Source organism: Triturus cristatus, chromosome 3_2 (genome assembly GCF_964204655.1).
Source record: "Triturus cristatus chromosome 3_2, aTriCri1.1, whole genome shotgun sequence".
In the NCBI taxonomy this organism is placed as follows: Eukaryota; Metazoa; Chordata; class Amphibia; order Caudata; family Salamandridae; genus Triturus; species Triturus cristatus.
In genome coordinates, this window is record NC_140584.1 from 445,613,647 (window position 1) to 445,636,917 (window position 23,271).

Genomic DNA, 23,271 nt, shown 5'->3' on the forward strand with positions numbered 1-23,271 from the left:
TCTAATGGTGAGGCCTCCGGGAGTTTCGTAGTTGGTGGAATCGCTGCCATGAGTGCGTGCCTGCCTAACCTGTGCACATCTATAGGTTCCCGTCTGTGCTAGTTTGTAGGTGGCTTGCAGTTGTGCAAATGGGATGACTTTGCCCTTTTTCCATAAGTCTCCCACTTTGGAGATGCCTATTAAGTCCCATTTCTGAAACCCCTTGGTGTTGTGCAATTTCCCCAACTCTCGGATGTCCCATAGTGGCGTTGCCTGAGTGATGGTTCCCTCCCAACCCAGTGCTCTCTGCGCCGCATGCCTAATTTGTAGTGTGTGGGCCATGGGGCCTGTGTGTGTCGTCTTTCTAGATCTATTATACAGTGCCCCTATGATCCCGTCTTTTTCGAGTAGGTGACTGTCCATACGATATGCTGGGTCTTCCTGTGGCGCATGCAGCCACTGGTTTATCACAATGAGCTGGGACGCACAGTAATACATTTGTAAATGTGGGAGAGCTATACCTCCATCATACGAGCTTCGTACTAGTTTCTTCATGGCAATACGGGATGCCCTTCCGTCCCATAACAATTTAGTTACCTCCGAACTTATCGTGAAATAGGATGTGGGGACCGGAAAGGGAGTATTCTGTAAAATATATAAGAATCTAGGCAGTGCCATCATTTTGAAGAGGGCTGCTCTTCCTAGTAACGTAAGTGGGAGCGGACGCCAATGTTTGAAATTCTGGCGGAAACGCGTCAAGGGTTTCATAAGATGTTCTTCCGTAAAGAGTGCGATTTGAGGGGTAACGTATATGCCCAGGTACCTGAATCCTCATTCCGCAATTTGAATTTCACAATTGCGGGGCAGTCTAGGCGGAGGGCCATGCAGCACATACAAAAGTGATTTCGACCAGTTGATTGTATAACCTGAGGCCCTGCCGTAAGATGCACAGATGTCGAATAGGCAGTTGATGGACCGTGATGGGGACGTCAAATAAAGCAGCACATCGTCATCCTATAATGATATGCAATCCTCCCATCCCACTGTCCACCTCAGTCCCCAGACTACTGGGTCCTGACGTACCCAAGCCGCCAGGGGCTCTAATACTATTGCAAATAAAAGTGGGGAAAGTGGGCATCCCTGTCTCGTGCCTTTCCCAAGGGGGAAATCCGCCGAAATTCGGCTGTTGGCTACTACCTGCGCCAAAGGTTTATTGTACAGTAAACGTATCCAGTTGCAGAAATTGGGCCCAAAGCCTAGATGTTGAAGAACCGCAAAGAGGAAGGGCAATTCAACCATATCAAATGCCATACGGGCATCTAGTAACTGCATCTTCCCCTATCGGCGACGCTCGAGACAGAACGCCATGGAGTCTCCGGAGATTCAGGGCTGTAATGCGATTAGGCATGAAGCCCGATTGGTCCGGGTGAATTAGTGTTGTGAGGTATTGCTGGAGTCTCCTTGCCAGTGCCTTGGCTAATATTTTTGCTTCAGCGTTAATTAGGGAGATAGGTCTATAGGACCCGCAGTTCTGCGGGGGCTTGTTAGGTTTGTGAATCACCACTATGGTCGCCAGGCGCTGGTCTCTGGGTAATTCCCCTTGCTCTAAACTAGCCTTGTACATGTTGAGTAGGTGTGGTGTGAGTTGGCTTGCCTCTCTTTTATAAAACTCCATCCGAATGCCATTTGGTCCAAGGGGTTTTCCCGTGTGCAGTGCACCAATGGCTAAGGCTAGCTTTTCTGCAGATAGCTCAGCCTCAAGCGCCAGGGCAGCGTCCTGGGGCAGCGTGGGCATGCGAATGTCTAGGAGGAAGGCTATATTGTCATCAATTGTATTGCTAGCTGTGGATGTGTAGATCGTTTTGTAATGTAGAGCTAAAGCATTCACTACCTGCTGACGGTCTGAGGTCTCAGTCCCATCCTCTAATCGGAGTTGGGCTATCCATCGGTTTGCTCGGTCCTTTTTATCCAACCAAGCGAGAAGCTTGCCAGCTTTGTCACCCAATTCGTAAATCTTATGTTTTACGGCTGTGAGTTTGGTCTTCGCCTCCTCCCGGGCATACGTCGTGTATTCCTGCTGTGCCAGGTGTAGTGTATGTGACGTGTCTTCGTTAATGTCTAGTGCATAATCTGCCTCTGCCTCAGCTACTCCCTGCTCTAACGTGTCCATATGATGCCTCTGCGACTTCTTGTGCCCAGCGATCAGCGAGATTGCATGGCTTCGCAGGACTGTTTTGTATGCTTCCCATAGAGTTAGAGGCGAGGAAACAGAGTGTTCATTTTCGGCGAAATAGTGTTTTGTAGCTCTACGCCACCCCTTGGCTATTTTGCGGTGTTTGAGATATCCTGGGTATAGTGGGAACAGTCGTCGTCGGGTTATCGTAGGGGACATAAATGTTATAAATAATGGCGAGTGGTCTGATATCCCTCGGGGCAGTTGTTGGATCTCGGATACTCTTTCCATCCCTGTCTCTATAGTGAAAACATAGTCTATTCTAGACAAACTACTGTGCACTCCTGAGTGGTATGTATATTGCCGATTTTGCCGGTGTCTAGCTCTCCAGACGTCAATGAGACCGACTGCGTCGACGAAGTCGGCCAATTTAAGGTTAGCACTGCTAGGGCCTTTAGGGGGTTGTCTATCCATTGATGCGTCCATTGTGGCGTTGAAGTCTCCCCTATGATTATTTATCCGTGTGGTAAGGATAGTAAAACCTGTCCAAGTGCTGGAAAGGTGGTTTGGTGTAGTGTAGGTGGGATGTATACTGAGACTAAATTGTATGTCCTATCCTCCCACTGACATGTCAGCGCTGCAAATCGACCTTGCTCATCCGTTTTGGATCCAGTGAGTATGAGTGGGAAGCGTTTATTAATCAGAATTCCCACTCGCCCCCTAGACCCGGAGGTAAACTCAGAGTGTACTGCCATTTTGTATCCCCCAACTGTCCAGGGCTTTAGTGGCTGTGCCTACCAGATGTGATTCCTGTATTAATGCTACAGCCAGACTTTTCCACTTTATGTGCTGGAGGACTAACCCTCTTTTGATCTAGTCCGTTCACGTTCCAGAATAACACCGTGAAAGGAGGGCGTCGACCTGAAGGGCTCGGGGGAGAGTTATTGACGGTGTCTGACAGGGGATTTACCTAAGCCATTTGTGATGTCTAAAGTGTAAGGGTGTAAAACTCTTTGTTGCATCCATCTCAGTGTATCGTCATGTATGCCTTTGAATACATTTAACCAAAACCAACATAAACCGTGAACTGTCCCATTGTTCCCTCCTGCCTCCCTGCCCGGCGGTCCCCAAAATACCCGCCTCCCCAACTGAGCAGAGTGCTGTTTTCCCCATAACTAGTACTTGCGTGGGGGGTGAGAGTCCGTCCGTGGTCCACAGAACACCCCCTTCCCAAAAGCATATCAGCAGTAACAGTTTACATCATCTGTAAAGGTGCTAAATTCTGAACTGTACAGGTGCTCCATCTCTCATCTAAGGTATTGTATGGGAGTTCTCCGCATCCCACGTCCCTCTGCATCTAGGGCTAGTCAGTCTGTTGATCAGTTCCAGGATATTATGACTCTTGGGTGCCAGTCCATTTCCAATCAGTCCCCTTTTTCGCTGGACTCGGGAGAGACCGATCTGTGTGATCCATGGGGTCCGTGTTGCTGTTGAGTTCTCGGTTTGCCAGACCTCGTCGCTGGGCGCCATCCCTCCAGCCCATCTCGGGTTTCCTCAGGTGTAGTGAAGAACCAGGTTTTCCCTTCCGCTTCTACCCGGAATTTTGCCGGGATGAGCATTGAATATTTGAGGTCTCTGGTCCGCAGTTCTTTCTTGGTCTCCAGGAAGCTTCTTCTCTGCTTGGTTACTGCCGCTGTATAGTCTGGATAGAGCGTGATTGTGCAGTTCTCCAGCCGGATTGGTGGGGCTATCATTGCTGCCAGTAGGATAGCATCTCGGTCACAAAAGTTGAAGATGCGTGCCAGAATTGGTCTGGGGGGCCCCAGGTCGTGGCCTCCCCCGGTACATGGTGGGCTCTTTCTACTGAGAAGAAGCTAGACAGTTTTTGCAGTTGTAGCTGGATCTTGATGAGGTCCTCCACAAAGAGGTCCAAAGCAGGCCCTCCAACATTTTCGGGCACACCAATAATGCGAATGTTGCTGTGCCGAGAACGGCCTTCTTGGTCATCCAGTTTGGCCAGGATAAGTTTATTGTCTGCTACTAGATGGCGCACTTGTTGTTGCAGTGCAGCCGTATCTGTGGTGAGTGACGTTGTCGTGGACTCTACTTCATATAGTCTGTGAGATAGCTTGGAGAAATCCGCCCTTATTAGGGAAATATCAGTAGAGATCGTGCCGCTAGAGGACTGAACTTGTTGTAGAGCGGTCATAATGTCCACTAGCGTGACTGCTCCAGGGTTGCTAGTCACCGGGGCCTCTGCTTGTGCTGCGTCAGTGTGATGTTTTTCGCCCTGTTCCTTGCGGTAGGCATATTTATCTAATTTGCCAGTCGGGGCGCCCCTCGGCCCCCTATCTCGCGCCATTTGTATCGGGGTTTCCACCCGGCTCACAGGGGGAGGGCAGTATTCTCCGCTGCCTGCCGTGTTAGAAGCTCCCACATGCGGCCTTTCGGGTTTCTCACCCTCGCCACCTGCGGTATAGGGCGGAGGCGATCACTACGTGTAGTTTTACTCCTTTCCTCACCGCTGACCCCAGGCTTTAATTTCTCAACAGGCGCTTGTATAAGTTGCAAGCGTATGAGTCAGTATGTGGGCAAGTCTGAGTTCAGGGGGCCCACCGCTCAAAGGGTATTTTTAGTGTGCAGCGAACTGACCAAGACTGTGGGCAGCAATGCAGGGGGTGTGCTGCAGGGTCACCACCCGTGCGAGGTGGTCGCTGTAGTAGGGTGTGTGGAGTTTGTGCGCACTATGTTCTGTTTGGGTGACCCTGCATTTCCTTTCCAGCCATGGCAGTTCTCCTCCTCTCCCCACTCTTTTCCTTCTGTGCTGAATCGCTAATTGAGTTTCTCGGACCCCTCAGGGAGCAGTTATTGTGATTAGTCACTCTCACCATATTATCGTCGTGCTGGGTTCATCAGGGAATCCTTCGTCACAGATCGAGTCCGTCTCTCGGCTGCAGCCGACCGGAGTGCGAGTTGTTCCGCTCCCGTCTGTGCTCCTGCAACAGCACCTCGCCTCCACCTGGGGCCATCAAGCTTTGTGGGTTAGACGCGTATGTTTCGTCTATTTTCGCACGTCCCCGCACACCAGCCTCCTCACGCCGTGGGCCACAGATGCACGCAAGGCTCCGGTCGCAGTCTTGCGTGTAGGCCGGGTGACGGCGCTCTCCGTAACTTGGCGGCCGATCGCCTCACGAAGGTCTGGAATGGTAAACGGCGTTTACTTAGCATGCGTTATTTCGCATGCCATTACTACGCGGACGTTAGTACGCACGCGTTGTTACTTAGAAAACCTTTACTAAGCAAGTCGGAACAGCGACTTGCGTTGGGGGGGGGGGGAGGGAGGGGTTGGATTTAAAATCCAACACCTTCCCTAGTGTCCGCATAGACTGGAGTTGGAATAGTAAATTATACTATTCCAACATCCAGCACCCCCTACTGCAATTCGTTGTTCCGAATTGCGTAGGAAAGGAATGCGAACTAAAAACGCGGTCGTACTAACGACCGCGTAGTATTGGCATGCGTACTAAACGCATGCGAAGTAACGTCGTATAGTCGTCTGGAATGTCTCGATCTGGTCCCATAATATTCCGATTGCCGCGCTGCCTTAATTTAGCCGTTAAGCAGCCAGATTTTTGCACAGATTTTTAGGGAAGGCTCCCTTGGTCACGGAGCTCTTCTAGGCTGCGGCCACTTTGCTTTGCTGCTAGCCACGCCCCCATTTGTGCGATTTTTAAAGAATATTTTTAGGTTTCAAAACTCCACACTTGGAAACTTATGGGAGAAAAGTTGTCAATGTTATCCTATGGAAGGAAAACAGGTTAACGGTTCACAGGTAAGTAAACAGCTGTGGGAGTTAAGGTTCTGGGGTTAGACTCAGGGGTCCCCCAGGGTCAGTGATGCACTGCTGTTGCACCCTCAGCAGCACTAGGGCGGCCGGGTGCAGAGTGTTGAGGCCCAATGTTATCCAAAGGGGGTTAGGGGGCCTTCGGTTGGTGGCTGCTGGTAAGCAGGCTACTGGGTTGTGGGAGCAAAGCTGCTAGGGTTTAGCTCAGCGCAAGTTGGGGACCAAAGTAGCACCAAAGGTGCACCCTCAGTGGCACTAGGGCGGCCGGGTGCAGAGTACTGTTTTGAGGTCGGGTGCCCTGTTTTCAATGGAGAACAAAGAAACACTGCAGACTCGGGACGAGGATCTTCTGGGTGCGACCACCACTTCGAGGGGTAAGTTGGGATGTCGTGGGTTGGTTAGGCACCGTTGGTTTGGGCACACAAGGCCGTGGGGCGTCGGGTGCAGGGGTGCCTTTGGACGTCGGATTTTCTTACCCACTCTGGTCGCGGTAGGGGGGGTCCTCTGGATTGAGGCTGCAGGCGTCGTCTGGAGGGTCGAGGGAGATCAGCGGTCTCCGGATTTCGGTTCAGGATCGCCGGGGGGGGGGGGGGGGGGGGGGGGAAAGGGGGACCTCCTCGTGGTATTTTTCCACTCTAGCTCAGGCCGGGTTCGGTGGGTGCAGAGTGGGCTGGATTCGCGGTCTCTGGCTGGCACCGGAAGCTGCAGTTTAAACATGTTCGGTGTTCACGAAACAGTCTGGAAAGTTAAGGCAGGCTTGTCCTCCAGGGGGTGTGAGGTTTCTGGCTGCTGGACACACCGGGATATCGCAGGAGCAGGTTCGAGGGGAGACAGGCCTGTAGGACTGGGGCCAAGTCAGTGGGCGTCGTTCTCGTTAGCTCTGCACGGCTCTTCGTCCTTCTTCTTTTCTTCTTGTAGGTAGGCAGGATCTGCCTTCTTGGTTCAGGGCTGCCCCCTAAATACTGTATTTAGGGGGCGTTCCGGGGTCTTGAGGTCAGTAGCCAATGGGCTACTGACCTTAGGGTGACTACACCCTTGGTGTGCTCACCCAAAGTGGGGGAGTGAGCACAATCCCTAGTCCTTATTGGGGGTGGCGTTGGCAGAGGTGGGCACACCTCCCGGGCAGGCTAGTTTTTCCCACCCGTCTTCCCGCCGAATGGGGGGGAAGAGACAGGAAGGGGGCCTGCTCCTGATAGCAGGATAGGCTGGGGGTCGCAATACAAAGGCTGCCAGGCCTTTGAAGCTCCCCTGTCACAGATGGCTCTTCCTGGCCTGGGGGAGGTGTGAACTCCTCCGCCCAGGAAAGGCTTTGTTTCTGGGCTCAGGGAGCATAGACTCCCACCCAGGGGTCCAGAAACATGTCTCGTGGTGGCAGTCTGGTGCGTACCAGTCAGGAAACCCACCAGAGGCTTGTCGTTTTTCAGGGGGCATCTCTGAGATGCCCTGTGTGTGCATTTTTCATTAAATCCCACACTGGCATCAGTGTGGGTTTAATGGGCTGAGAAGTTTGATAGCAAACTTCTCAGTTTTCAGTGTAGCCACTATGGTGCTGTGGAGTTCGTAATTACAAGCTGCTAGCACCATATACTCTTAATGGCAGCACTGCACTTACAATGCCTAAGAATGGACTTAGACACTGTAGGGGTACAGGGCTCATGCACCTGTACCCTCACCACTGGCATAGGGCACCCAGCTAGAGGGGGGTGACTGATCTATGCCAGGGCAGTGGGTTGTAGGCATGGCACACAGGGATGTGTGCCATGTCGACTCTTTACTCTGTTCTGCACCAAAACACGCAGCCTGCAAAGGGAGGGGGGGGGGGGGGGTGAGAGTGAGGGTGAGAGTGAGAGAGAGAGTGAGAGTGACCAAGCGAGCGAGCGTGCGTGCATGTGTGCGTGTGTGTGTGTGCAGGGCCTCTAAGGGTGGCACAAGAAGTGCTGCAGCCCTTAGTGGTCTTCCCTGGTCACAGTGCCCTGGGTACCTTTGGTGCCATTACCAGGGGCTGACCTTGGCCAGAGATGCCAATTGGGTTAGTTTTGGGGAAAGAACACAGAACCTGGGAACGTGATTGGCAGGGACCCAGGGCACACCAAGAAAAAGTGCATCAGTAGTCTGGCAAAAAAGTGGGGGGGATTACTGGAACAGAAACCCACTTTCCTACAAGTATGCATTGTGCCACCCTAAGGGAACCCTCACCACAGTCATGAAAACTACCATTGCAGGCTGCGTGATATGGTGCAGACAAAAGTGAAGACACCACATGGCACACCCCCTGTGTGCCATGCCTGCAGACACTGCATGCAATATATGTAAATTGCCTCTACGGTAGGCCTTACCGCCGTAAGGCGGGGTGCATTATATTACATGAGAAGATATATCTGCATGAGCAGATATGCCCCTGTGATGTCCAGGTCGATTCTTGGAGATTGCCAGTGAACAGGGAAGCCATCTTGAGTATATATACTGAGCACTGGTGATTACGAGATCTCCAGCTACATGATGGCTTCACTGAAACCAAAGACTTTAGGTATCAAACATCTCGTATTAATAAACACACATCAATTCCATGGATGGATTTATTAATACATGCACCCAGAGGCTACCTTAGAGGTACCCCTGAAACCTACTAGATCACTAGTGTGCTGACTGACTGGTCCAGGCGAGCCTGCCACCACAGATGCAGGTCTGACCACCTAGGAGGTGAGAGCCCCGCTGTCAGAGATCGGGAACAAAGCCTGCTCTGGCAAGAGGGGTTTACCCCTCCTCCAAATAGTTTGGGGCATAATCAGCATATGAAGGCCAGAGGTTTCAAAGCCATGCTGCCTTTGATATGCCACCCAGATATCCCCCAAACCTGGGAGATGCCACCCCCTGCCCTGATGCCTATTTGGCACTAGGACAGCCAGGAAACGAGTATTCAAAGTAGGCGTTGAGCACACCCAGGACAGTCACACTCCTAAGGTGAGCTGCCTGATGTGCCCCACTCTAGGAACATTTTGCCATCTTGGTGATGGCAGAATTTAGGAAACTGGGATAGGGATATGCCCACTTCCCCCAGGAAGGGGTCATATAGGGGGCATAGTGACCCCAAGGGTAGGTAGCTCATTGGCCACTGCTCTCCACTCCCCTACCGCCCCTAAATTTAGTATTAAGGGGGCTCCCTGAATCCAGAACTTCAGATTCGACTGACTACAAAGAAGAGGACACTGAAGAGGCGAACTCACAAGAACTGAAGACTGCTGTGGACTTTTGGCACTAAACCCTGCCAGCCACACGGAGACTCAAAAACTGCAAAGACCCGACTCGTCCTGCAGCTGTGCATTCTCCACAAGTCACGGAGGATTGTCAGCACTTCGCCCATAGCCAGCGTCTCCCTTGGAGTAGAGAAGCTATTCCCCTGCAGCCTGTAGGCAGCGTATGTGAATTCTGGTTTAAAGAAGCTGTTGTCTACAAGGTCAACCGAGCAGTAGCAGCCCAGGAGAAGGTCAGCATACTCAAGGAGGTCAGATCAGTCTTCCTGCTAAGCCTGGACCTCCAAGGGTCCTCCTGCACCAATACCTGGGGTACCGGACCCTTGCCATGACCAACGCTTGTTGAAAGTCCAGTCCTGACTCCAACGACATCATCGACGAACAGCCGATGAGGGATGTCAGCACCACAGAGAGTAGCCCAGCTGTCCTGTCTTTGTCCCCTTTGCTGGTCCCAACAGACACCAGTGAGCGCCTTGATGCACGAGCGCCTTGATGCATGAGTGCCATCCAAACGCAAACTCTCTGCAACCGAACCAACCGGTCCAGGCTTGAAGAAACCGACTGCTCCTCCGTGCTCCCAGGACCCTCACAACCCGAGCTCCCGTACTTTTCACCAAGGCCCCCCCTTTCAGCCTATTCCTGGGTGGCCCCCCTTCCTTTCTAACACGTAGCATGCAAGGCTACGAACATGTCCACCACCTCTGCACCCGGACTCACCAGGGCCGTTACACCGATCTGCTGGTGGAACCTTGGATCTTGTACCTCTACCACCTGATGACCCAAAGGGGTCCCATGGAAACGCCACACAATTATATCTATGCAGTAAATCTTCTTTCTCCCATAGAAAAGCAATACGCGTTAAAACACACTGTTGATTAACTGTGCTAAAGTTGTTAAAAGTCTATTACGAAAAAGTACTAACCTGATAACGAAGTTCTTGGGTTCAAAATATACATAAAGACACCGGTTATTTTTCCAAATTGGTGTAAATCTCCTTTTTGAGTCTATCATTTATCGACTTTGTGTGCAACAAATGTCGAACACTCCTCTCTGATAAGCCTAGGGCTGCTCAACTACACTAACCTTCATAGAGCACCTTGGAATTGCTAGAGCAACCCCCTATCCCCTCATAAGGGATACCTGGACTATTTACACAGCATACCTCTTTTTGGTATACTATATAAGGGGAACAGCCATTACAACGCAACTTTTACTACGCGTTGCTATTACATCGCATGCGTTACAACGCATGCGATGTAATACCGCGCAGCGTTTACTATGCATACCATTACATTGCATGCGCTTTTATAACGCATGCGATGTAATGGCTATTCACATCATTGTGAGGAAACTGAGGCTGTTTCCTCACAAGGACGTGCACCGCCCCTCGAAGCAGGAACTGGGAGCAGAGACGGCGACGCTGGAGAGGAACCACGAGGAAAGAGAGGTAAGGGGGTTTGCGCTTAGGGTGGAGGTTACTTTTGTAGGGTTTAGGGTAGTGTCAAAGTAGTGTTGTAATGTTTGTGTTGTGTGGGGTTATGTTTTACGTTTTAGTGTATTTTTAGACTGTTTGTGTAGTGTTTGTGTAGAGTATTAGGGTAGTGTCAGTGTGTTAGGGTTTAGTGTTGTGTTGTAGTGTTTGTGTAGCGTAGTGTTTTAGGGTAGTGTTGTAGTGTTTTAGGGTTTAAGGTAGTGTTGTAGGGTTTACGGTAGTGTTGTAGTGTGTGTGTAGTGTAGTGTTTTAGGTAGTGTTGTAGTGTTTGTGTAGTATTTTTGGGTTTAGGGTAGTGTTGTAAAGTTTGTGTAGTGTAGTGTTTTAGGGTTTTGGGTAGTGTTGTAGTGTTTGTATAGTGTAGTGATTTAGGGTAGTGTTGTAGTGGTTGTGTAGTGTTTTAGGGTAGTGTTGTAGTGTTTGTGTAGTGTAGTGTTGTATTGTTTAGGATAGTGTTATAGTGTTTGAGTAGTGTAGTGCATTAGGGTTTAGGGTAGTGTTTGTGTAGTGTTGTGTTTTAGGGTTAAGGGTAGTGTTTGTGTAGTGTTTTAGGGTAGTGCTGTAGTGTTTGTGTAGTGTTTTGGGGTTTAGGGTAGTGTTGTAGTGTAGTGTTTTAGGGTTAGGGTACTGTTGTAGTGTTTGTGTGGTGTAGTGCATTAGGGTTTAGGGTAGTGTTGTAGTGTGTGTAGTGTAGTGTTTTAGGGTAGTGTCGGGGGGTCGTGCAGGGTAGTGTAGTGTTATTGTAGGGAGAGGACTGGGGGTCGGGGGAGGGTTGTGTAGGGGTAGGGTAGTCACTTACCTTGCAAACTTTAACCACAAGTATAGCTTTACCACGCATGCCTTTGCGTTGTAATGGCATGCATGGTAAAGGCATAGTTGTAATAGTTTGCGATGTAATGGCATGTCGTCGTCATTGGCATCGTGTAATAATACCCGCGTTGTAATGGCATGCGTGGTATTAGTATGCGATGTAATGACATACATTCCTATATAAAGACCCAGCATCCAACAAATGTTTACTAAAAAAATGTAATAGTAGGAGCGGGACAACTGTCTACACTTAAAAAATATGTTCTTCAACCTTCATAAAGACCCCTTCCCCTTTGTGAATGCCTTACCTCTACCTTTAAATAGTCTGTAAAGTATTAATGTTTTGAACCGTATGTCGCACAACATTAATATATACCAATCTGGTTTGTCATCTGGAAGGGGCACCCTAAACATGTCTGTTCCAAATACTGAATTGATATGTGGTTACAAACCCAAATTGCAATTCGGTAACATGTTAGCAAAGAACAATTTGGAACTTTGGTAATGTCATACTTAATAAAAAGCTTTTCTGCTGTCACAAGTGGATAATTCTATGATTTGTGATGCTTGCAAATTCGAAAAGGCTTTGCTTCATACATCAGGCACTTGGTTTTCTCCTTAAAAAATGCTTAAAATTCTCCTTTTGGTCAGTCTGGTGAGGGATGAGAACCACATGGTTGACATATTTTTCATTTTCAATCCTTAGTTCAGAGATTCTAGAGTGCAACGATTTCACCTCAGTGACTGACGAAAGTACGATAGAGTGAAAACAGACAAGTGATTGGACAGGTTCTACTCTGCTACCAAAATGGCATGTTCCACAGAGGAGACTGACAATGAGGCATCCTACAAAGATACCTAAACTTCCAATTAGAACATTCAAAGTTTTTTTCTACTAAAATAGTTTTAGATTTTACTTCTTTGTATACCCTGGTCGACAGGCAGACAATTTCTACATTTGTTATTGTCTTTGACCAATATTATTTTGGGCTGAGACATAGCATGAAATAGGACTAGACTTAATGACTGAAAGAAAAAAAATGGAAAGACTGAAAATATAAAGACATACACTGTTCTTATGTATAGAAGTATTACAAAGAAAATAAATGACCCAAACTAAACATTATGCAAATAGGAATATGTATAAAATGTACAAAATCGATGTCTGAGGGGAAATCATGTCTGCGAAATTCTGGAAGGCCTATGTGAAAGGGCCAAGGGTTCTTTCTGCGCTGTAGCAGAGGGAAAATGTAAACTAGGATGATGCCGGTGGGTCTAGAAATTTGAGACTGAAGCCCTAGAAAGGATAGATTTTGGTCAAAATCATAGGTATAGTGCACACAAAAATGGTTTTAAATCTATAAAAAGTGTTCAAAGATTCACCTATTCATGCTGGAGAATATGCTATAGCAAGACAAACAACTTAGTACAAATTCATCAGAAAGGTATATTATCCGCCAGTATGAGACTAATTAAAAATATTTAACAAAACTTATTTCAACGTAGTTACATCACTTATCAGAGGCAATATATTGGTCTACAAAGATAACAATCCATGTACCAACTGAAAGGTGCTAAAGTATTCAGCTGAAGTCATGACGTTGTTCTCTGAGAACCAGTGAAGCAACACGAAAAGGCAATGATAAACATTATAAACTTGTATGTAATTACGCAATCTTAACTAATTTTGCAGACATAAGGACATGGGTAATCTAGTTGGATATAGGTCAGGGGGCTGATCACAAGGGACAATCTATGTTAATTTTCTTAATAATTTTTAACAATTATGTATTGAATTCAAGGGTCTTAATCAGGTCAAAGGATGCCTGAAAACAACTGTGGTAGCATGGTAGGAACCGTTTTTTCACTTTCAATAGTTGAACATCGTTTCCATGGAATTAATAGTTAACCCCCCATCTTAAATCTAGGAAGATATTCTATTTGCATAATAATCTATAAGAACTAAATTTCTGGAGGCACATTCACATTACAACCATCATTACACTGCACTGGAAGAATCAGTGCTGCAATAGATTACATACCTGGCTGAGATGCCACAAGTAACACACCATGTTGACAGTGATGAGTAAGTGCTGGCACAATTCCTCGCAAGAGATCAACATTGCTCTGAATTACATTGAGGTAGGTCTGGGCATTGGTCCAAGCATTAACAGTAAATACAACCACCTTTGACCCTGCTGCAGTAGCAATATCTGTAAACAAATAGGGAACATTTAAAACTCCTGCATTGTCTTTTAGCCTGTAGCACAAGTGGCATTGTAGACTCCTCTAAATATCTGCAAATTACTGACTGAAGCAAAATAAATCATTTATGCAGTTTAATTCATGTATATAGTCGCACTTCAGGACAGAGGGGCTGATTATGAGTTTGGTGGTGTGGGAGCGGGGTGGCACGCCACAGCCCCACTCCTGCATCCCAAAATTGACTGTTGACCACCCGCCCGCCAGACTAGGAGTTTTCTCCTGGTCTGGCAGATGATCCTTTGGCGTTCCCACAGCGGTGCCTTTAAAAAAGGCACCGCAATGGGAATGCCAAAGCAAGTTCCTGCACGGCATGGACTGTTTAGTCCATGCCGTGCAGGAACAGGGAGTGCAAGCATGCCCCCCTGCATTCATATCAGTGTACAGGGGCGACAGGGGGCCCTACAGGGCCCCCTTTTTTCCCGCCTCAAGCCAGGGGGTAGCTCAATATGCCAAGCATATTACTGCCCAGATCGCCACAACACCGCAGCAGTCCCAAAACGGTCAGACTGCCATTCTTGTAATACAGTGGTCAGACCACTGTTGTGGCGGTCACCGCCCACCGCCCACCTTCACCATGGGTTCGGCAGTCCGATGGACCGAACTCGTAATAAGGGCCAGCGGTTTTGGTAAACTAAAGGTGAAATACTGCATTGTTTTGTAAAATAATCTGAATTATCTATGTGGACAGAGATGTAAACAAAAACTTTAGGGACCGATTACAAGTGGGCCGAATATCCCTGCACCTAAATGTGGCTACTGTAAGTTAACAGCCACAAAATGTACCTTTATTACTTTATGTGTTGGGATGTGAGAGAAGACCATCACATCTGGTGGTTAGCAACGAGATTAACGTAAAAAAAAAAGTACTACTCTCTTGCTGCGCAGTTTGTTGTGAGAGGACAGACTACATTGTAGGATTAAGGCCTAAATCAGTGTGGTAATGACCTGTGCAGTTGATGCTGTCAGGGGCCAACTTGGGCACTGGACAATAGCATTTGGTGGACTAACATACATATTAACTTGGATGCCAGGGAATAGTATTGGACCTTCTCCTGTGTCTTGGCCTTCTGATGGCAGTATAGTGGTTGTGGCAAAGTAGCTCAAAGGAAACTAAACCCTTGTCTCTCTATTTCAGGACAAAAAGCTCCAGATTCCCTTATTGGGAGGGCAGCAGGCATTTCTACTGTGTTTAATACCCTTGTCATTAGCAGGAAACATATGACTGCATTACCTTGATTATACCCACTTTTGGAGGCTTCCATCACCAGCATGCTGAAATCCCTGTGAGCATTTCATATTGATTCAATAAAGCCAGGTTCCATACATTTGATACTTGCTAAAATGAGGTCGAGCTAGAAATTATTAAGCATTTAACAGGCACCATCTCAACTCGTTGTTAAGGTATCCAAATACATTTTATAGGATTTAAGGGACCATGTGCAACAGATTATTGAGGTCTTGAATTGCCAGAAGGCTGTTTTGGAAATAATGACAGGCAGATTTAGTATATAAAGAGGAACTCTGGTAAAACAATCATTTTAATCAAGGACACTTTTCCATTAAAAGTAACCTCACACTTACTTGCAATCTTGTAAAAGTGCAGGTAGCACAGTGTGTACATTAGCTACACTATCTGTCAATTCGAGGTGTATCATATCTGTCTGAAGCCAAATTTGTGGATCCTTATGGCTCCACCCACTGCATCTTCTGCCACCAGTAAAATATCAGCTTTGTCCCACTAGCTACAAAGTAAGAACTACTTATAATACCTTCTAAATCCTTTACAGAATAAATCACAGCTTTCTGACTGAGTTTCGAAGCCAGGGTACTCGCAACAGCTCTATGCAGTCTGGCGGACCGCCAGGTAAAATTTACTCCATTGGCGTAACAGTTAATCCAATGGCTAGAGGGAGCATGGGCCGTCAGAGGTAAGCCACTGGACAGCCAGATGGCTTTTTAAAAATTGTACGCCACCACCAGGAATATCCTCGCGGTGAGGGATAGTAAAAATAAACAAGTGATGGCAAAACCAATAGTTCTCGCCTATACAGGAGTTATGGTGTTTGCAATGTGTTTTAGCCATGTTCTACAGCTGGCCAGCTGCTGTGCAGCATGGCTGAAAGTAAAGAATCAAAGAGCGATATGACGCCATCAGCGCTGGCTGCATCATAGCTCTTTTTTCCCCCTTTACTTTCTGCCATCTAGCACAGCAGATGCTCTGTAGTACAACAGGCTAAAAAAAAATTGTCAAAGCCACTAACTCTTGCGTGGATGATACCCATCGGCTTTGCCTACGCTTGTTTCACTAGCTGTCTCGTTTTTAGTTTCAAGAACAAAAATCCTACAACACAATAAGCCAACTGCATAGTTTATTAAAGAGATGTCCTTGCCTGTATTTAGAGGTGTTTTACAAAATTTTGGGAAACTGTGGGTTCTTGTATCCAAAATGTAGTCTGCCGTTTAAAGTAAGTATTGAACTTGTTAAACTGTTCTGAGAACACGTCTATTTTTGCCACACGGTTTATTTGGCTGAACTGTAGCCGAAGCACCGCAGCTAAACAAACAAAACCCTTCAAGCTGCAAGGAAGCAGGTTTGATTAATTTTACCTTTCGGGTGCCTTAAAGTGGGCCGAGAGCGCCCCAAGCAAAATGAAAGCTTGTAGAGGGAACAAGCAAACACGGCGAAGGCCCCACCCCTAGGATCACTCAATCACCCCCTGCTTAAAAACATGTATGTGACCATATGTAAATGTAACTGGTGCTTTTATAAGTACCAACAAATGCCAACTTCGTGGAGCCTCTGCAGGCTTTACCGTTCTTTGGAAGCACTCTGGTTGGGCTTCTTGGGCCTAGAAGCAATCTCGATAGCTTGGTATGCACTAGAGCGTGGATTCTATCAATCAATATTGATGATCCTTAACCAAGCCCTCTATTTTTCATGATAGTAAAATGAAACACGCAGAATCCACTATTAAATCAAGTGGAACGTTCAATCTTCTTTGGAAGCACTCTAGTTGGGCTTCTTGGGCCTAGAAGCAATCTCGATAGCTTGGTATGCACTAGAGCGTTGATTCTATCAATCAATATTGATGATCCTTAACCAAGCCCTCTGTTTGTCATGATAGTAAAATGAAACACGCAGAATCCACTATTAAATCAAGTGGAACGTTCAATCTTCAAGTGAAGTATTGAATAAAGGGTGTAGAATGGCTGATCAAACAGACCTTCCTCTCCCAGCAAAACTTCTGTAGAAGACCGTTCTCTCAGTACTCTCGGATTCAGTGCCCCATTTCTATAAACGCTCTCCTCGAATTGATTCAATCTACACATAATTAACTCACAAGGTCCAATTATAGCTTAATTCCAGAACATGTGTAAGGTTACATCAAGTCCAAATTGCATCCAAGCAAACTAAACAGCACTCGCATGCACAGAAAAATGCAACCCACAAAGTGGCCTGAAATGACTACGATCTCCAAGCATGAATCTACCAGTCACAACAAGGCGGATGTTGCAATTGAAAAGCAACAACGTTTTTTAACATTTGAAGTACAGACAAGCAAGAAAAGCAACTAGCCAAGCCCTAAGAACTGGGAAGCAGTGATAAACAAGGAGTCACTTCCCTGGTGGCACTGGAGCTTGGCAGCAGTATGTAAACTAAACGATTAGGTCTCTGTATATACGTTGCACTTAAATTATATATATTCCAGAGCTGAAATTTACTCTGGAAAGTGGGAGTTCATTTCTTGGTTCTAAAAATAGCCTCTCAATATCTTTACTTATTACCAATCTCAGATCTTCGATTTCACATATTAGCTGCAAAAGGAAACTTCTACTAAGGGGGCACAGTTCTCTATCAAATAATGACACAAAAAACAAGGTTTTCACTACTTGTCCTGGCCCATGTACAACACGTATCCTATCACTCGGCTTTGACTCGGACACTGGCTCTGGCATTTGTCCTATAGGGCAGTGGTTCCTAAACTTTTGACTCCTGAGGACCCCCATTGATTCACCACTGAAAGCCGGGGACCCCCAAGCAATTTGTAGGATTTAAATTTCAAGCATTAAAACAGTAATTTAAAAAAAATAAAAACACGTGTGCACACAAAACAAATACTCGAATTACTAAGGATTTCAGGGGCATATTTACAAGTCCCTATCGCCATGGGAACGTCACTTTTAGCGATGTTCCTGTGGCAATAGGGGCTTCGCCTTATTTACAAGGCAGCGTTAAGCCACTTATTGTGGCTTAACGCTGCCTTGTAAATAAGGCCCCCTTTCACGCAATGCTTAGCGTGAAAAAGGTGGGCAGTGGGAGTTGCAGTGGGCGTTTCACTCCGAAACCCATTGATTTTGACACTGCCCTTTATTTACAAGGTCAGCTTTAATAGGAGACAGCACCAGAATTAAGACCATGAAAAACCTGGTCTTAACTTTGCAAAATGAGGAGAAATGCCTTATTTCTCCTCGTTTTTGCTTTTTCCAACGGAAAAAGCAAAACACCTTTGATTGTTTATGTTCAGGAAGGTGACCCTTCCTGCACATAAACAATCTTTAATAAAAATGAAGTTTTGTAACTTCCATGTGTGCTGCACTAGGCAGCACACATAGAAGTGACAAAACAGCATTACAAAATTGTTCATGTACAGGAAGTGGGAACATAGCAGCATCAGGATAATGATAGACTGGGAATAAACATATGTTGCTAACTTTTACCATGCAGTTTGCAAGCAGCTTTTTGATGACAGTTTATAGGACACTGCTAGATTACGATTGTCCCTTATGAATTGCACAGTGACGAAAGAGTCTCTGTGACAAAATCAGTAACCCATTGACCTATGCACATAAAATACTGTTTTTTAAAATGCATGGTACGCGTTCTTTGCAGTAGGCATATTAACTCTCTGTGTCACATTAGATAAGTCAAAGCTGCCACTGGACAAAACTCTCAACTCTCTCCAGCAGGTACATTAATCACTGGCATTTTCTTGACACTTTTATAGTTGCTCAAACTGCTAATTTCACAAAGAACTTTGACGTGCTTTTACAATTGCTGGCTGAGGACCCCCTGGGAATGTGCCACGGACCCCTGGGGGTCCTTGGACCCCAGTATGGGAAACACTGCTATAGGGGAAGTAAAGGTAGGCCCCTCCTAAAACCTCCCATGCTTGGGATCCAACCGTACAGGGAGAGTATCCCTACCAACAGGGTTTGAGTGAAAGCTATCCCCAACCTGCCCTACCTCTGACAGAGCATCATTTGTTTTTGCTACTTTATTCTCTAAGTCTGCGTTAATCTTTATTTTATGAAGCTCAGAAACCCGAGGGAGATGATTTACCTCTGGGTACCTAGGATTCTGACCAACCAGGGACCCAGCGAGCTTGGACTCACTAGCATTCTGGGGCTACGGGGAGTCAACGGGCTCCTCAAATAGAGTCGAAAACCAAAGTTTTTTTGGCTTACGTTTTTTTATATGCCGGGTCCTCCTCTTCTTCTGCCTCCGTGTTTTTGGGCCATTCGCTTGTACCTGAGAAACACCCTCCCGGGGGGGGCACAACCTCCAACTCGACCATGGGTTGTTTAACAACTAACAGCAGTTGTTAAAACTGCATCACACAACATCCTGGTGTTCCCTTTTTTTAAACTAGAGTAGACCGGCGGGGTATTCTTAGGTACTAATGCATTTATATTTTCCTCTAAGATGACGTGCGGATGATCCCCTGATTCATGATCTTCTGGATTGCTACAAACACATTAACAAGCATAGGGCTATCTCTGAGCTGCACTGAGGAAGTAGCCCCAAAACTTTCCCAATTCCCTACCTGGGTACTCATTTCAACCCCCCTTATAATAGTCTGACTCGCTTGAGATTTCACATCATTACATTTTCCTGCCTTCCCTGGCAGAATTAAGCTGCTGCACCCCCTTTAAAATCAGAGATAGTACACCCAACACATGATCAGAATGGGCAGTGGATTTCTCAAGCAAGGTTAAAATTGACAAAATAATCCTCTCTAATGCATAGAATAAATCCAAATTTGCCCTCCCTTTCCTATTTTCATTAACATCCTTATTCAGTGCGTGACAAACATCTTGTACCCTTTCATTTGAGGTCGCTTCCAAATTCGATAATCATAATGATCACACAATTGAAGCACCTGAAGGAGTGCTAATGAACACAGCTGGCATGCAAGGACAGCAAATAAGATAGTCCAGCGACAGCCGCAGAGCTGATTCTGTGGCACCTGGCACACACTGCATTTTTAGTTTAGCCTCTATTTCTTGATTTTTTTTATATGTATGGCAATGTCCGGGAGTTTAAAATCCTCCAAATCCTCATGGTCAAAACTGCAATTATCAATCTGAGTCACTCGTGGGTTCACTTTAACTGGCAAGGGACCTGGTGGTGGCTCTACGACTTTCAAGGGGCTAGTTATCGGAGCCAAGATTGTATGTTTCATTGTAACAACAGGTTCAGATGACGGCTTAACATCCAAAGCAACATTTGACTAATGCTCAACCTCGTCATCATCCAAGTCCATATCCATTTCGGTCTTTCCGACTTCTGTATATAAAACACATTCATCCATTTCCATTCCCGTTTCAGTTCCAGCTTCAGATGATAAATTACGATCATCAGTGGCCTGAATTAAAGGAATTGGTACAGGTGTGTTCAATTTGGAGAACTTGAGGTGATGCAAGACTGTCGACTCGGGGAGAGACGTACATATGCTTACTATGTCCGCATCGCAGCACTTGGAGCCATTCCTGATTGCTTATTCTTTAGGGTTGAATTCCTCAAACCCTTCTTGAACATGGACAACACGGAGGGATGAGATTTCAGGTGGGACAGGCAAGCTCCGTGCTTCTTCCGCCTGATGGTCTTTATCAGTGTTGGAGAACTGGAGTGGCTAGAGGTAACTGCTGATAAACCTGGGAGAGATCCGAGGGACTCTGCGGGCATGATTAAGCGAGCAGAGCGTAAGCACCTGAGGGACATCTTGTTAATCCATCAAAGATGACGAACCTCCTGGTGATCTGCACTGTCGCAGTATGATCTTCCGCCGCCACTCCCCGCCACAGGGCACAAACCTCTTGTTTTGCTGTATTTGCAGGCTGGCCCCTCCTCCAGTTGGCTCCTCCTCGGTTCCAGTCCCGGCCGCCACACACTCCCCTTCTCCTGTGCTGATGCAGCTGGGTCCACCCTTTGTGCTCCTAGGTAGTGTGGTGTGGTGTAGCGCAGCTAAATAATCCCTTTACCGCCAGGGGCAAATGTATGGGAGTGCGGCCACCTGGTGCCCTGAAAGCCGCGCCCAGATCTAATCGAGCCGCCTTCGCGGGACACCAGGGCCACTCAGCAGCTGCCGACTGTTGGTGACTGGATTCGTGGTCCCTGATACAGGCTGATGACCCTAGGGTTAACAAGTGCCGGTGGACCAGCAACTGGCTGAAAAAAGAGGTGCGAGAGCTAGGGCCAGGATTAAGCTGGTCTGAGCAGAGCAGGTTACAGTGCAGGCGGGTGAGAGTGCAGACGGGAGGGTGGTGCAGAGTGGACAAAAGTGGCAACAAGAAAAACTCAGAGCATAAAGACAGTCTATATGGCGTGCTCATGTAGTTTCGAACCGTAGCAGACAACAACACACACTGGACCTCAATGAGGTATTCTGATTCAAGTAAGGCACAACAGGTAGACACGGAGACCCAGAAAAACACACTCGGCAGGCGAAAGAGACTACGGGCCCTTCACCGCAGCTGCTGTCCCGTTCTGTTTGTTGGCTCCCGTTCGCTGCCGCTGTTGCCCGTTCCGTCTAGCCTCGGGAGTCCAGGAGGTTCACCCACTCACCCGACCGCTTCCCTCCCTGTTCTGTCTCTCAGCTGCCTCAGCTGTCTCTCCCCACACCGGCTTCAGCACCGCGACTGTGGCCGCGACCAGTTCCGTCGCTGCGCACTCCTCGCCTGCTCGATTCACCTGCTCGATTCGTCTCCACACTACGTGACCACTCCTCGTAGCGTTTCACCAATTCACAAACCAACAGGCTCTTTGTGCAAGCAAGGACGGCGCAGAGGGGTGGGGGGGATGGGATAACAAGAAACACAAGCAACAAGCAGTAACAAACACGAGCAGGAAACTAAGAAGAAATAGTACTCCAAAAAGAACACAAAAACTAAAACAAAGACACCAGTAATTGGGCGGTGCTCAGTGGGAAGAAACAAAACTCAACAAGCATTTGCAATGCATTAGGTCTCGCATTTACGCGAGTTTGAGCTATTGACATTGCAAATAACAATGCCTATTGGCATTGTCATTTACAATGCCAATAGCTTTAACTCGTGTAACTGCGAGACCTATTGCATTGCAAATGCTTGTTGCCATATTGTACGTCCAGGGGAGAAAGGCAGGCATAGCCTTGAACACTCTGCAGCCAGCAGTCATATGCCACCCTGGCCCAGGAATCAGAATTTCACCTTAAAAGAAACTCTTTCCTTCTGCGCTCAAACACTACGCTCAAACACTACAGCGAAATTACACTATAACAAAGTAAATAAATAAGTAACAAACTAAACAGTTCACAGAACTTACCGGACTAAAACAATTGCGTCATCAAACAGGTAGTGTCTCCAATGTATGTCGCTGATTCTCCGCGTTTCAAAATGTTAAGTGCAGCACGTTTAAATAGTATTTGCAATTAGTATTGGTGTTCTAAGTAAAATAAATAAAAGTTATTACCTAAAAGTCCGAAAACATGCTGCCCTAATTCTCTCCTGCTGTGCAACTTTTAAGCCTAATGGACCCGTGGCTCCAGTAAGACGCCTGCTCCCCAGCAGAACAAAGACAGTCATTATGACAGCATGCCGACAAGCGCCCCACACTGCTAAATAATAGCACATCTTCGGAAGGACCTATAATTAACTCAGCAGGTCTTCCGGAGAGGAGCACTCCAATAGAATGAACGCGCAATAGCTGTTCATGTGAAGCACGTTCACAGACCACAATCTGCTGGTGGGAAGCGCGTTCACAGACCAAAGTCTGCTCGCACACTGGTTATTGATACTGTTGTCGCAAGCATTTGCAATACAATAGGTCTCGCATTTACGCGAGTTTGAGCTATTGACATTGCAAATGACAATGCCTTTTATTTATGTTTTCATTTTTAAAACATAAATAAAAGGCAGTGTATTTTACAATGCCAATAGCTTAAACTCGCGTAAATGCGAGACCTATTGCATTGCAAATGCTTGTTTTTTTAGGCACTGAGAGGTTAAGTGTTTGATCAAAAACACAGGATGTTTAGCGGCTGCCGAGAATTGAAACTGTTATTTACCTCCAAAGGCAGCAGCTTTGGCCACACGCCACATTCTCTCTAGGACTATAGTTTGATAGCTTGAGCACAGGTATTCGTAGAGGGCTGTTTTTATTATTATTTATATACTGGAAAATAAACGTTCATACATC

At 46.9% G+C, this 23,271-nt stretch overlaps 1 protein-coding gene across 4 annotated transcripts in view; it reads right to left on the reverse strand.

The window, feature by feature from the left end:
• UEVLD (UEV and lactate/malate dehyrogenase domains) overlaps positions 1-23,271 on the reverse strand; it is a 367,733-nt gene that overhangs the window by 85,539 nt on the left and 258,923 nt on the right. For all 4 annotated transcript variants that reach the window (XM_085648047.1, XM_085648046.1, XM_085648048.1 and 1 more), the window contains exon 8: positions 13,592-13,762. In XM_085648047.1, coding sequence (XP_085504173.1) covers positions 13,592-13,762 — 171 coding nt within the window. The remainder of the gene's footprint in view (positions 1-13,591; positions 13,763-23,271) is intronic.